Genomic DNA, 14,223 nt, shown 5'->3' with positions numbered 1-14,223 from the left:
ATAGCCCGAATTCCCCCTCCCCTTCCCTATTGATAATTGATAATAAATAATATCGGTGTAGTTGAACCATATGGACGCACACAAATGCACGAAAATGGCACTGATCAATGATAGCATCTAGTTCAGAGAGAAAATCAAAAAACAAATGCCATAAAATCCCGTCATTTATGCGACGAGTCTCAAAAAGATAACAAAACACACCATGCCGTCCTATCTGATCACCGGCGCAAGTCGAGGGCTAGGCTACACCTGGCTCAAGCAACTGTCCTCCAACCCACAAAACATAGTCATAGGGCTTGTGCGCGAAAAAGCTACCACGCAAAACCGTCTACTGATCGATCGAGTGACCAACGTCCACCTGGTCCGCGCCGACATCACCGACCCCAAAGCCCTAGAGACGGCGGCCGAGCAAGTCGGCGCCATCACCGGTGGGAGCCTGGATATTCTAATCAACAACGCCGCCATCTTGACCCCCAACAGCGCTTTCCGACCGATCATGGACCTGTCACCTGAAATTCTGGAGCGAGAGATCTTGGATTCATGCCGCACTAATGTTGTTGGCGTGGCTCATACAGTCAATGCTTGCCTGCCGCTAATTCGAAGGGGAAGAGACAAGAAAGTCATCGCCATCTCGTCAATGTTGGCCGATCCCGACCTCGTCCGACATTTTGCATTGGACCAGGCTACACCCTACGCCATCTCCAAATCCGCGGCCAATCTCCTCATGGCCAAGTACCATGCATCGCTCGGGGTAATGGAAGGGATCCTGTTCATGTCCATCAGTCCCGGTGCTGTTTCCAAGCCGTACACGGCACCGACTGAGGATGAAATGGAGGGAAGACGAAAGATGATTGTCAAGCTCAAGTCGTATGCGCCGCATTTCTCGGGGCCGATGTCGATGGAGGAGAGTGTGTGCCGGCAATGGGAGGTCATTGAAAATGCGACCGTGGAGACCCATGGAGGGGCTTTTGTCAGTCACTTGGGAAATAGGCAATGGTTGTGACAGAATGTCCATGATATAATTATAAATCTATCATTGACCTAGCGAGACACCACCTATCTTCCCCCAGCCTCCCCCAGGACAGAGGGACGTGATGGTGATGGCAGAAACCAGTATTGCCCAACTAGACCAAGGACCCAGCACGTCTATTGCGAAGGGAACGGAGTGTACGGTGGAGTAGCCGGTGATGAGGCAAAACATCGAGAAAATCTTTCAAAAATGCCTAGTGTCTCTACGAGCTATACGAATACCTTCAAATAGTTGAGCCCCGTGATCTTGCAGGTGTGGCTCTAAACCAACGAAGCAGATCACCCTGCCATAAGATGGGTTGCATTCCACCACTAGTGTAATAGCCAGTCGGCAAATCTGGTGGCTCCCCTCTCCAAATACGTAGTACCTGAATCCAGCTATCGTGAAAAGAAAATATACGCTCCTAGAAACACAGTCATGACGGCCAAGCCACATGTCGACACAACTCCCGACGATACTTCCTGCTGCACAGCACTTGGAAATTCCAGACCCTCGCGCACGACACCATCATTAATCCATTCCTCAATCCACCCGATTGTCATTCTATCCAGTCAGTTGGACCACTGCTCTTGTGTCACGATATCACAATGATAGACCTACTGGCTCCGTTGAGTGTCCGCGAAATTTTCATGATCCCCGAACAGATGCTCCTTATAATACGGATCTTCCTTCATCATCTTGTAGTGTTCCACGCTCTCAAACACCACCTGACTGAAACAATCATAGTCGGCGATATTTGACATCTGGCGATCATAGATCTGGTTCATCAGGAGGCGAGTTTGCGTCGGATTGTGAATCTGCAGCCCTGTCTCAGTTTCGCTCGTGCATGTGTGATCTGAGGGATGACTCGCACCACCGTCCATCGTTTGACTCCGTATTTGACCATGAGATCCTTTGTCAGAGGTGCTGAGATCTGAATCATATGCCGACGGTATGCCTCCTCGCTCATTCCGGGCTTACGATAGCCTAGAATAGTTAAACAGAGATACCGACTAGGCGGGAGGCCCGTCTCTGCGTCTGTTTCTGTGGTGTTTGCCTTCATCGTAAATTTTGATCTTTCTCGTGTTGCGTACTGGTCAGTTTACTCTGATTGTAAGCCACCAGGAGGATGTAAAATACCCCGAATATATGGAGTCATGGTTCGGATGGATTGCAAGCGTTCGGGTTCCGGGTCGTGTGTGCTGCCCGCTTTCCGATTTCCCGAGAGGTTAGGGTTGGGCTGATGTTGGCTGCCCGGGTGGAGATGAATCAGACAGAGTATATAGCCCATATCACAAGCAACCAGACCCGATGCACAACTAGTTAAAATATCAGACAGACAAACAGCAGAAGAAAAGAGAGGCAGAAGATCAATCATGGGCTCCACTGAAACCATTACGCGGACTTCACAAATCGGTCTGTCGGACGAACATGTCGGCATACTTGGCGACGCGGCTGTGGACAGCGCCTCAATCCTGGAAGCCAACCGGCTTCTACAGAAAAACCATGATGAATGGCACATGTTCTTTCGCGACCGAGCGGGTCACAATCATATTGCGCACTCCATTCTGACTTGCCTGGCGCTCGGTGCCCGGCCGGAGGAGATCCAGCGCGCCTACGACGACGGGGTCGGCATCCAGCGCCCCATCCCGGAGGTCGACAGCGCGACCGTTGAGCGCCTCGCCGACGAGGCATTCTTCTACGAAGCGCTGGGCACAATCACGCAGTATCATTCGTTCCTGGTGTTCTTTCAGCAGCAGATGGACACGCACGGGTGGCAGGTAGTTGTGAATAAATATGTCTTCTCGCGCAGCCGCATCGCCGAGCAAATGCTGGCGCGACTTTATGAGGGCGCCTACCATCCGATCATCCACCTCGGGCTGGGGATTGAGTTTCAGCAGCCTAGCATCATCGCCGAGGCACTGGCACAGGCTGCCGCCCACGATGATAGCCACATCAGCCAGCTGTTCGAGGCGTGCGAGGCGCAAGCCGCCATCGCCTACCCGCCCCAACACCCAAAGCCTCTCATACAGCTGTTGCGTGAGGCCCGCGCCAACGAGACAATCCGCACAGCCCCGCGCTGGGAAGACTTTGGAAACAAGATGCGCGACGGCGTCGTCGGTCGTGCCAATCTTGAAATGGCATTCATCGGCTCGCAGTTCATCATCAAGCCGGAGGAACTCGAGCTGCAGCGCCGCACCGCCGAGATGATCAGTGTGTGCGCATACATGGCCGGTGCCAGCCAGCGGCCGGGACGCAAGCGCAAAATTGATTTTTTCTACATGCACACACTCACCAGTTCCATTTTTTTCAGTGTTCTCATCCGGCAGGACTGGATCAAGCTCGAGGACCGGGTGAGGCTGGTCGAATGGAAGGGCCGGCTGGATCTGGCCTGGTACGTGGTGAGCGGGTCGGCCGAATTGTACGAGGACGCGATCAGGGACTACCACGATGACTTTAGTGCCAATATGGGATGGAACGAGCTGTATGCCGCCGTCAATAAGGAGCACGATGATGGGCATGTGGCGAAGATGATTCGTGCGCTGAAGAACGGACAGGAGGCTGCGCGCCCGTTTGAGCTGGAGTTCCCTGATGCGTTTCCTACCAAGGGAGATATGTGGCTCAAGATTGCGCGCATGGCGCTGGATACGACAAAAAGACTGGCCGACAGACCAGAAGTTTGTAAATTTCACGGGCTTTGACATGGGGTGGAAGATTCGACCGGATCTTGCCTAGTTCTTTACTCGGATTGTATTCACAAGTGTCTTTTCATCGATTTCGGCCTTTTTATCACAATCTCACCCCAAATCTGCCAGTTGTTAAATTTCCACGGCAACAATATATGGATGTTTCATTGAATCAGTGCAGAAAGATACAAAGTGAGCAACCTCTTCTTCATGTAGTGGCTACTATACTGCTCAAACCCTTCACTTCAATAGCAATTTTTACCCACTGGCATATGGAGGTAGATGTCACAATATATACGCTCCATCTTTGCGAAATCAGATGTGGTGGACAATCATGTTGATCTTTGATGTTAATGTTGATATCACCCGAATCCGGGAGATATTCGGTCTGCGGGGTGGCCAAACGAAGGATTGTCCAACTTACACAGAGACACTACATCAGTTCTTATCGTATATGACTATTTTGAAGCCTCCTAAAGATCCTTTGTCTGTACAAGCCTCAAAAACAAAGACAAAAACCATACACTCTCAAAGTATATCCCAATTGACCTATTTGAAATGAGCAAACTCGATCGCTAGCTAGGACCGGTGGATGGTAAATACTCATGCAGAAAAGGCAAAAAATGTCTCGCTAAACCCGTGGCAATACACAAGGGAGTCCCGGACGGAAACTTGGCCGATCCGTTTCTATTCACCACGCTCACATTCTTCATCACGTACCGCCCGTCTTTGTCATCCGCGGCCTCGATCATCCCCGCAGCCAGGTCGAGGTACGAGACGAACGATTCGTCGTGGTCAAGGTTCAGCTCGTGACCACGTTGCGCATCCACAGCCAGTCCACCAGGTTTGATGAAGATGGTCGATACAAGATCCTGCTGTGCCCGGAGGTAGATCTCGGTCTTGCGCAGGTCCTCGTAGACATGTGACGCGGCGGTACGAAGGATGGAGCGGAACCACCACGGCATATGACGGCTCAGATGGTCATCGATCGTACCGGAGGAGAGCAGGAGAATCGTGGGGAGAGGTGCACGGAGTTGATTCTGGACCTTTAGCTTCTCGATCGCCGCGACGATGCTCTTGGCCGTATCCAGGCCGACGTGACAGCCGGGAACATTGTCGTTTGTAGTCACCACGTGAAAGATGGCGCGGGTGTCGCGGATGCAGTCTGCCAGGAGATCGATATCATAAATACTCCCTTCGTAGACCGTAACGTGCTTGCTCTCGGATACTGCGGGAACCTTTTGGATCAGCTTGGTTTTGTTGCGGCAATAGGCGTTGATTCGTGCATTGTCGGTGCGCAGCAGGTTGTCGATGAGAGCCGTGCCACAGTTGCCGGTGGCACCGAGGATTGCGTAGGTTGACATGGTACTCCAGTCACATGAGCGGACGATTTAGGGTCTGCTGCTGCTCGCTTTTCCTCGAGTCTGGCCTGAATTGACGCATCCATACTTATTATCCATCGGGCTGATTGGTCTGAGGCCGGGAGATTCGGGGTCCGGACATGGGGCGCTGAGTTTGTTTTGACGGTCGTCGGGAGATTAACTTGTCCATTTGAATGGAAGAGCCCTTTGTCATTTTCTCGGGTTGTAGGGCCTCCGAAATTTGTCCTACTTATGCGACGAATTGCCCCTTCAAAGGCAGCAGGGTTTGCAGGCCAAGAGCATTGCCGTGGGTTGCAGCCCGGGAGTTAGAATGTCCGGGGGTGTTGAAACGCTACCTTGGCTATTTGACAGCCCGGGGTTTAGAATTACCGTCTACGGTTCAGGATGGAGATGGACGACGCCACAGATCCACATCAACCAAATGATAGCATCGTCAATCACTGTCTCATTGCCTAACATACACTGAAGCGCTTGAGCTCTCTGACGTGAAAAAGAAAACGATAAAAGGGAGACGACCGTCATGGTTTCTCGTCTTCAATTTCTAGCAACCCATCTACTACCGATCAATCCATATTGATCTCTCCCACCAATTTTCCTCCGAACATCATCCTTTTTTTTTTCTTCCTCTCCTTTTTTCTGGACTTGACAGCAATACAATCATGATAATCCAAGCTCCAAACCGGAATTATCCTTGCTGGGGCTTCCCTCAGCCATCATCGTCCCCTCGTCTTAACCCATCTCCATGGGCCTACCACTTTCAACCGGGCCCGAACCAAGTCGGTCGCCCGGGCCACCCCTACCCATCACCGGGGGCGGCGCAACCCGGCGACGAGCCCAACGAACCCACTGCTCCACGCAAGCCATACGCCTACCCCGGGCCCGCCAGAGGACACCCACCATACACTTTGCCAATCGCGCCCGAGGGACAAGCCCCATACCCGTTCCCGGGCTATACGCATCAGCCCCACGCTTACCCAGGCCCCGCCGGCCGCAAGCCTTACCCTTCACCCTGGGGCGACGAAGACGCCGAGAGACCCGAGCCGTTCCCGCGCCCGTACCCATTTCCCGAGTTCCAGCAGAGCGCGAAGGGTGGGGGTGCCCGTGGCGGCTTCGAAGCACCACATTCCTGGGCGTGCCCCTACTCCTACCACACTCACCACACACCCTACACCTTTCCCGGTACCACATGTGTGCAAGATAATCCGAACGTGGACGTGGATGTGGATGCGTTCGACACTGGCGAGGCTGTCGTGATTCATGTGAATCTGTCCGGCGCGAAGAAAGAGGATCTCTCGGTCCAAGAGGACTCCAAGGTCTCCGGGACGAAGGTGAAGGGTGAGGCAATTTCGGCGAAGTGGAAGGATGGGGTGCTTGTTATTGAAGTGTCCAAGACCAAGAAGGATGATGGGGAAGCTGAGTGAAGGGAAGGTGTTGGGGTGGCTGAATTGGGGGGAGACTTGGAATTATAGAATCAAATAATTGAAAAAAAACATGAACAGTTAAATTTTCTTTTTTTTAGGGTATACTCACCTCATTTGTGATACAAACCCCCATTGATCATACTATTAGATTAAAACTCAGATGGCATACTGTCAGAGGGACCTGATGCACGCATTAAACGTGTTTCAACATTGACTGGCATAAGCACACCCAGGCTTGTAGGTTTGAGAAACTCAAACTAGGGACTGTTGAGATCTATCAAGGAGTAGCCTGGCGAGTGGCAAGAGGTGAGGGAGAAGAGACCGTAGTTTTCATTACACTTTCTTTTTTTTTTTTTTTTTGGAAAATAGCATTTACCGATCCATCAACCTTCACCCTTCTTACAAACAGAGTGTCAATAAAAGTTAGCATTGAGAATCGACTACCTCGAGATGGCAAATATACGGTAATCAGATTGAAGATAGGTATCTACCTAGAAAACCAGCCAATCATGATGTATGCCCTGACCAGAAGACAGAATTACCATTACTACCTATACTTTGTTATGCCCACATGCAGGCAAGGGCCCGCCTTGACTGCCGCTATCGACGAGACCAGAATTTAATTGCAACACCCCTACCCCTCCTGTCAACAGACAAGTCAAAAAAAACATTCTCCAAGACCAGAACAGCAAAAACCGACCAGTCCGACCAGAGGGAGGGGGATCATTGCAGCACGCGAGAAAGGATCGGTGTCGGGTGCAACCCAGAATGTCCCGAATGCCCCGAATGCCCCGAGCTCACTTCCCGATGCATCTCTACAAAGTTGCCAATAACTACTCCTGTGCCAGCTAACATACCGAGCATGGTGTAACCCAATCCAGTAAAGAAAAAAAACCACACCTGCATAAGCCCTGACAACCCTAACAATTCGCAATAGTGATCACCATGCCCAAGACCCCCACGTTTGAAGGTAGAGCCCTTCAATTTCTACCCTGCGCAGAAGCAATGTGCAATACTGACCCGGCCCAGAAATCACCGGCTGCCAGCGCGCTCTCTTCGAATGGGCCGACAGCTACGACACCAAAGACTGGGGCCGTCTACGTAAGATCGTGGCGCCCACCCTCAGAGTAGGCCTCTTCCATCCCCATCCCCATCCCCATCTATTTCCTAATTCTTTCAATAGATTGATTACCGCTCCTTCCTCGACAAGATCTGGGAAGCGATGCCCAGTGACGAATTCATCCTTATGGCCTCGGACCCCCGTTTCCTGGGAAACCCGCTCCTGAAAACGCAGCATCTGGTCGGGCTGAGCACGTGGGAGAAGACGGCCGAAAAGGAGATGGTGGGACATCATCAGCTGCGCGTTGCGCATCAACGATACACCAGTGACACGTTCACCGAGGTGGCGGTGAAAGGTCATGCACATGGGACGGCGACGATGTGGTATACTTGCGTTGAGGGGGAGTGGCGGTTTGCCAGAGTGTGTCCCAAGATCAATTGGACGGAGTTTAATTATGATCAGGTGTTTGCGGAGGGGAAAGAGCATTTTGGAGAGAAAGAGGAGAATGGGCATGTTGAGCAATAGGTCTCGGAACTGCTGTTTAGATTACAGTAATGAATGCCGTGATTGATTGTACAAAGGATTGATTTGTCCAAGGAATCTCATAAAGATGCATGTGAAGAGGAAAAAAAGAAAGGTAGCAAAGTATGAATTACTATTCTATGTGATGGGGAGGCGAGAGCAACTCTTGAACTGTAGGAGGATGAGATACGATTAGGACCGCCGCTTCGTGCTTCTGAAAATATCGGCTTGACTTGGAAGATGGAAGCGAATGATGAAAACATACAGTCGGACTTTGTAAAAACCTCAATGCCTATTGGATTTTCCATATTGGATATTCACGACGATAGCAAGTCGATATTGATGCGCCGAGACTGGATGCGGGATATACGATTTCTTGCATTGCAGACTATGGACAAATTGGTGCCAAGGAAAATGTCATACACACACACACACACACACACACATATAGTACTTAACAAGATCAGAAAAAAGTCAGATCTGACTAACTATAATACTCTTCCAACCACGATCTCAACGCCCCGATCGTAGGATACTCCAAGAATAGACTCCCCGCTACGACAATCCCCAGTTCCTCACGGAACTTCTCGGCGATGACCAGACTCATCAGGCTATCTACCCCCAAGCTGGAAAATGCGGCATCGTCGGTGAGATCGGAAAGCTGGAGACCGGCTTCTTTAGCAATCAAGACCAGGGCCTTGCCGGATGTGCTGTCGGAGTCAACACCAGGGCCAGCAGCGGAAGCTGAGGCAGTAGCCACGGGCGCCACCGCGGGTTCTGATGGGGGGGCAGGGAGCGATGCAGACGGAAGGACCTGCGGAGTTACTTCTTCTACCACTGCAAGCTTCGGTTGAGAGACAACAGGAGCGGGCGCCGCCGGTGCAGACACAGCGGCGGCAGCGTATGACTTGGCGATCGACGAGTCAGGCGCGGCAAAGAACCGGTTCATGAGGATGCGTGGATAGCGACGGAACTGGATACCTCCAACCATTCCTACAATGACCTTATCTTGGAGGATATACACATCCCCGAGGTACACGGACGGATCGTCCTCGGTTGGTATCATCTTAACGTAAGACCGGTACTTCTGACCTGAGATCAATGGCCGCGCGAAGCGCATACTGTCCCATCCTGGGGTCACACAAAATGTGTTAGCCGTGTCACTTGCGTCGGAAACATTCATGATGAACCCGGCGAGATGAGCCACGCTGTCGATAAAGTACGGGGGCACAGTATAGCTCCCACCGCCAGACACGTGCTGGAGAGTGACATCGGCGAAGGCCTCGAATTCGTGCATCACAACCGCTTGCATACCCCGGTACTTGTCTGCATACTCCACAAGGTTGTTGCCGAAGAGGGTGTACGCCATCTTGTGCGAAAAGCGATTGGCGATCCCCTCCGTGGCAAGGTTCTCGAGGGCTTCGATGCGGCCTTGCACGAGATGCGCAAGAGGGTTCCATGAAGAGAGCCAGGCGTCAGCATCGCCGTATACTACACGGCAAGTGGCGAAAATTTCCAACGTGCCGCTTTCATTGGAGACATTTTCCCAGACAAAGTCAGCTGCCCCAGCGTGAATGTCGGCAGTTGTCGCGGTCACACGGAAGTATTGCGGCACCGCGGTGTTGCTTTGAGCTACAAGGCCCTTGGTCACCTTCAGGTCGGTAATGTTGACATGCACAGCCTTGGCCGTCGGGATGAGCTTCTTGTAGAGGTATTCACCGAGAGTGTAAACGATGTCGCCATGGATGGACTATATGCCATCAGTAAGAAAGCCCGAAGCAAAAAGGTTAGACATAGTACTTACGGATGTGACGACACCACAGTTGTTCATCTTATGGCCGTACGCAGCAGCCAGAAGATCCGGCCGCATCAGATCTGACTGCATGACCACCTTGCCAGACGTTCCAGTGAAGGTCTCCTCGATGATCTGCTGAACAGTGGTGGTGCTGAGACTCGACACGGGGTCGGCCACTGCCGGTCGCTTGACCTTCTTCTCAGCGTCATAAAATGTATTGCCCTTGGTGAGCGCCCAATCGCCACGGTACTTAATCCAGTATGTTTTATCATTCCAGCTGTAGGTAGGTAGATCCAGAAGACGAAGCGACGGCTCAAAAGGCCGGTGGAATTCATCCCAGCGTACCTGCAATCCCGCAGTGTGAAGCTGTCCCAAACTCGTTGCAAGACTCGTCCAATTGTCCTCCCCACGGCGGAAAGAGCCTACCGTCACAGGTGGAGGGTCGAAGCTAGCTTTGACAAATGCCACACAGACCGGGTGAGGCCCGATCTCAACCCAGACAGTATCCTTGTCGACAATTGATGTCTCCTGTGCGTTATGCATGGCTGACAAGAAATCAACGGTTCCGCGCGTCGCTCGACTCAGATACGCAGCGTTCAGGGACTTTTCATCAAAGATGACTTTGCCGAGTAAGGGAGAGACAATGGGCAGCGTTGGTGGTCGGAAGATGACGCTTTTTCGGACAGTCTCCTCGAATAGGTCCAGGATAGGATCAGTTTGAGCGGAGTGGAACGCAAATGGGACATCAAGGAAGATGACTCGATAGCCCTTTTCTTTCAGAGGGACAGAAACGGCTTCCATCTGCTCGATGGTCCCTGAAAGAACTGTCTCCTTGGGTCCATTCACGCATGCGAGATCATATGGGAGGTCCTTGACAGCATCCTCAATCTCGCGACGCGACGCTTTGACAGCCATCATCTTGTGTGTTCCGGGCGTGCACAGGGACTCTAACATCTGAGCCCGGGTCCCCACCAAAAAGATGGCGTCGCTTGCGGAGAGGACACCAGCAATGACGAATGCCGCGTACTCGCCCAGACTGTGTCCGGCGACGACCTCGGGCTTGATTCCCAAGGTCTCCCAGTATTTGGCCAAGGCAATCTCAACACTGGTATGAGCCACCTGAGTGACGACGGGCGACCAGGCATGATCCTTAGGGAAACTCCCATCAACGGCTTGGATGAAGGAGGGAAAACCATGTTGTTGACCCAGACGGTCAAGGGTATGGAGCTGGGCTCGGAAGAATGGGGAGTGGTGGTACAGCTGCAAGTTCATCGACTTGTCAGCGGCTCCCTGCCCGGTAAAGACAAACGCGACAGGCGGTGCTCCAGTGGTAGGAATCGGCCTCATAGAATCGACGCGTTCCAATTCGGAAATAAGCTGTTGTTTCAAGCCACTCACGCCTGTAGCGTTAAAAGCCACCCGATGATTGTGGTGATACCGTCTGACTGTAAGTGAGTAAGCCAGGTCCGCCATAGACACATCGGCATTCTTGTCAAGATAGGCGATTAGCCGCTGAAGATTACCCTTGAGGGAGACTTTGCTCTTTGCAGAGACTGTAAAAACATGACTGGGTCGAGGATCGGATCCAAGTCTCTCTCGAATTGGGCCCTCCTCCAGCACCAGCGTCGTATTACCGCCAGCGGCACTGAAATTATTCACCACCGCAATACGCTTTCTCTCTGGGGCCCTAGCCCATGCGGTGGTCTCAAATGGAATGTTCAAGTTGCGCTTGCTCATATCTTGAGGAAAGCCCGGGTTGATTTCCGTTTTGATGCCAACATGGGGTGGGATTGCTTCTTTTTGCAGCATCAGCAGGACTTTTAATAGCGCAGTCACACCCGCGGCAGCTTCTCCGTGACCGACGTTTGCCTTGACTGCACCGATGTGAAGTGGCTGCTTGGAGGTTCTTCTTTTGCCTTTAATGGGGGCAAACACATTGGTAATGGACTCCATTTCTTCGGCATCGCCGGCCTGTGTGCCTGTTCCGTGGAACTCCACGTAGCTGACATCTAGCGGGTCAATGCATGCCCGTGCCATTACCTGCCGATACAGATCGGACTGGTGGCCGGCATGAGGATGTGTGATGGATACCGCATTGGCCGAGTGGTTAGTCGCTGCAGCGGGAATGACGCCGAGGACATTGTCGTTATCGGCTAATGCATCCTCCAGTCGCTTCATTACAATCGACCCGACACCATCAGCGCGACAGTAACCATCAGCAGTGCAGTCCCAAGTCTTGCACGCATTAGGAGTCTTGCTAAGGAAATGGCCATTGCAGAGACCCGCAAACGCATCCGAGTTGGTGAGCACGTTTAGACCCCCTGCGACGACAGTATCGACGTCGCCGGCCCAAAGTGCAGTGCAAGCCGCCTGGATCGCAGCGAGGCTCGACGAGCAAGCCGTGTCACAGTTGAAACTGGGACCTGCGAACTTGAAGAAGTAGTTGATGCGCCCAGGACCAAAGGCACGACATCCACCGGGGATGAAGTACGTGCTGATCTCTTGACTCGTGTTGACCTCACGATAGTCATCACTAGCCTGGCCGTACCAGGTACCGATGCGGTTCAAGTTTGTCGCAGGCGTGCGATTGGCCACATATCCGGCTCGCTCCAGGGCTTCATAGGCTGTGACGATGGCCAAGCGCTGCATGGGGTCGGTCTGTTCCGCTTCACGGGGCGACATGTTGAAGAACGGTGCGTCGAAGAGGCCTGGCTCGTCTATGAAACACCCGTACGCGGTATGACTGGTGTTCATTCTCTTCCCGGTAGGATCGTGATGCGAGTCAACGTCAAAGCGATCGGCTGGTATTTTCCGGTGTACATCCATGCCAGCTTCGAGAAGATCCCAAAACCTTTCTGTATCCGTTGCACCACCGGGCATGCGACAGGACATGCCGACAATCGCGATCTTCGACTGCATAGAGCTTCCAGGGGAGCAATCCCCGTGGTCAACATCCGTCCCAATCCACATCAGAAGATCATCGATTTCGACAGCTCGATCAGTCAGGGCAGACATCAACGCACTGGAGAGCTGTTGCGCAGGAAGGGAGTGACGGAACACCTTGATGTTGACATCGCGAACATCAAGCTTGGTGACCCGCTCTTCAACACCACGAATCACATTGTCCCACACAATTTGCTGGGTCATAACTTCGAATATAACCTGCTCAAATAGATCTGCAGCACCGGATGCTAAAAATGGCTGACCTGAGCTGGTGGACATGACGGGTACGACGGGCTTGAATCGCGCTGGTAGCGAAGGAGATCGGACAATTGCCCGTGCATCTTCACGTGTATAGATGTGAGCCGCGTGACACAGTCCCCCGTAAACCGGGAGGTGCGCAAATTTGCGATCCCGAAACGAGGCATAGTTGCGGAAGAGGGCCTTGAGTCGAGATGGGGGGCCGCTAACAGTGACCGAGGTTTCGCTGATGGCACTGACAAAGATCTTACTCGCTGATGGGGTCCGCTCCTTTTCTTGGATATTGTCCAGCTCTTTCTGGGCTTTGTCGACGGTTATTCCATGGACGACGTATGCCCATGAATCGGGAGACTCGACATCAATGGCTTCGAGGTTCTGCGACACGTCGGCCACAAAAACACCGAGGCGAAAGGCAATGCGCAGGACTTCCCCGCCAGCCGCGACTACATCCTCCAGGGATGCTGAGACGGAAACGGCCGTTGAGACCAGTAAACCCAATCCCAAGCCAGTCATTAGACTGTTGGGTCCGATTGCCTGGTCCTCCGGATATAGCTCACAGTGCCTTTATCAATTAGTCTAGCACAACAGCGGAAGGGAAATTTGAGAAAATGAGAGACATACCCAATGTAAGTTCCCAGCTGGAGCACACAAAGTAACACTCCATCAATTGACTGAGAAAGCGGTCCCTTGCGTAGCTTTGTTTCACTAGCCAAAGTCGTCACGGACTCGAAAGCAGGAACAAGCTGCGCCAGTTCCGAGCGTAGCTGGCTGACTTCATTTCGTAGCACCCTTGTGGCCTCGTGCAAGAAACGAGCCAAGATGGAATGACTGCAGTGCTTGCTTTGTTTGTGTAACCGGCGTAGAATTGTCGAAAGGTCATCTGTGGGAAACTCGTTGCTGAAGTAAAGGGTTTTGAGTTTTGGTAGGTCCTGGGACTCTACCGAGGGAGTATAGGTTACCATGCCAAATGAGGCTGTCGAAGATGATGAGGAGGCCGCCGACATGCCCCTTGTGATCTGTATGAATAGCTGTGATCTTGGACCTAAGGGGTAGTCAAGGATATAAACTCAGGATAACAGAAGAGTGGAGAATGTCTAGCGCACGATCAAATTCAAAGTAGAGTGGATGAATCTGATTGATAATGGA

At 52.3% G+C, this 14,223-nt stretch overlaps 7 protein-coding genes across 7 annotated transcripts; 4 read left to right on the top strand and 3 right to left on the bottom strand.

The window, feature by feature from the left end:
* Positions 1-202: 202 nt before the first annotated feature.
* On the top strand, positions 203-1,003 carry POX_a00759 (uncharacterized protein; the record flags this gene model as incomplete). Its single annotated transcript, XM_050109698.1, has 1 exon — positions 203-1,003. One exon carries the CDS (start codon positions 203-205, stop codon positions 1,001-1,003), a length of 801 nt encoding a protein of 266 aa, XP_049973466.1.
* A 404-nt stretch (positions 1,004-1,407) lies between these two features.
* On the bottom strand, positions 1,408-2,072 carry POX_a00758 (Anthrone oxygenase claH; the record flags this gene model as incomplete). Its single annotated transcript, XM_050109697.1, has 3 exons — positions 1,408-1,573; positions 1,631-1,827; positions 1,884-2,072. 3 exons carry the CDS (start codon positions 2,070-2,072, stop codon positions 1,408-1,410), a joined length of 552 nt encoding a protein of 183 aa, XP_049973465.1.
* Positions 2,073-2,385: 313 nt separating this feature from the next.
* POX_a00757 (Oxidoreductase) lies at positions 2,386-3,711 on the top strand (the record flags this gene model as incomplete). The annotated part of the gene is made up of 1 exon (XM_050109696.1): positions 2,386-3,711. The coding sequence occupies one exon, from the start codon at positions 2,386-2,388 to the stop codon at positions 3,709-3,711; it is 1,326 nt and encodes a 441-aa protein (XP_049973464.1).
* A 560-nt stretch (positions 3,712-4,271) lies between these two features.
* POX_a00756 (Monooxygenase mdpK) lies at positions 4,272-5,060 on the bottom strand (the record flags this gene model as incomplete). The annotated part of the gene is made up of 1 exon (XM_050109695.1): positions 4,272-5,060. The coding sequence occupies one exon, from the start codon at positions 5,058-5,060 to the stop codon at positions 4,272-4,274; it is 789 nt and encodes a 262-aa protein (XP_049973463.1).
* Positions 5,061-5,737: 677 nt separating this feature from the next.
* POX_a00755 (uncharacterized protein) lies at positions 5,738-6,499 on the top strand (the record flags this gene model as incomplete). Its single annotated transcript, XM_050109694.1, has 1 exon — positions 5,738-6,499. One exon carries the CDS (start codon positions 5,738-5,740, stop codon positions 6,497-6,499), a length of 762 nt encoding a protein of 253 aa, XP_049973462.1.
* Positions 6,500-7,444: 945 nt separating this feature from the next.
* Positions 7,445-8,084, top strand: POX_a00754 (Scytalone dehydratase; the record flags this gene model as incomplete). The annotated part of the gene is made up of 3 exons (XM_050109693.1): positions 7,445-7,469; positions 7,529-7,626; positions 7,683-8,084. The coding sequence occupies 3 exons, from the start codon at positions 7,445-7,447 to the stop codon at positions 8,082-8,084; spliced, it is 525 nt and encodes a 174-aa protein (XP_049973461.1).
* A 481-nt stretch (positions 8,085-8,565) lies between these two features.
* POX_a00753 (Atrochrysone carboxylic acid synthase) lies at positions 8,566-14,081 on the bottom strand (the record flags this gene model as incomplete). Its single annotated transcript, XM_050109692.1, has 3 exons — positions 8,566-9,831; positions 9,886-13,639; positions 13,699-14,081. 3 exons carry the CDS (start codon positions 14,079-14,081, stop codon positions 8,566-8,568), a joined length of 5,403 nt encoding a protein of 1,800 aa, XP_049973460.1.
* Between the last annotated feature and the right edge of the window lie 142 nt (positions 14,082-14,223).

This window comes from Penicillium oxalicum, chromosome I (genome assembly GCF_001723175.1).
Source record: "Penicillium oxalicum strain HP7-1 chromosome I, whole genome shotgun sequence".
In the NCBI taxonomy this organism is placed as follows: Eukaryota; Fungi; Ascomycota; class Eurotiomycetes; order Eurotiales; family Aspergillaceae; genus Penicillium; species Penicillium oxalicum.
This window is presented reverse-complemented; position numbering and strand designations above follow the sequence as displayed.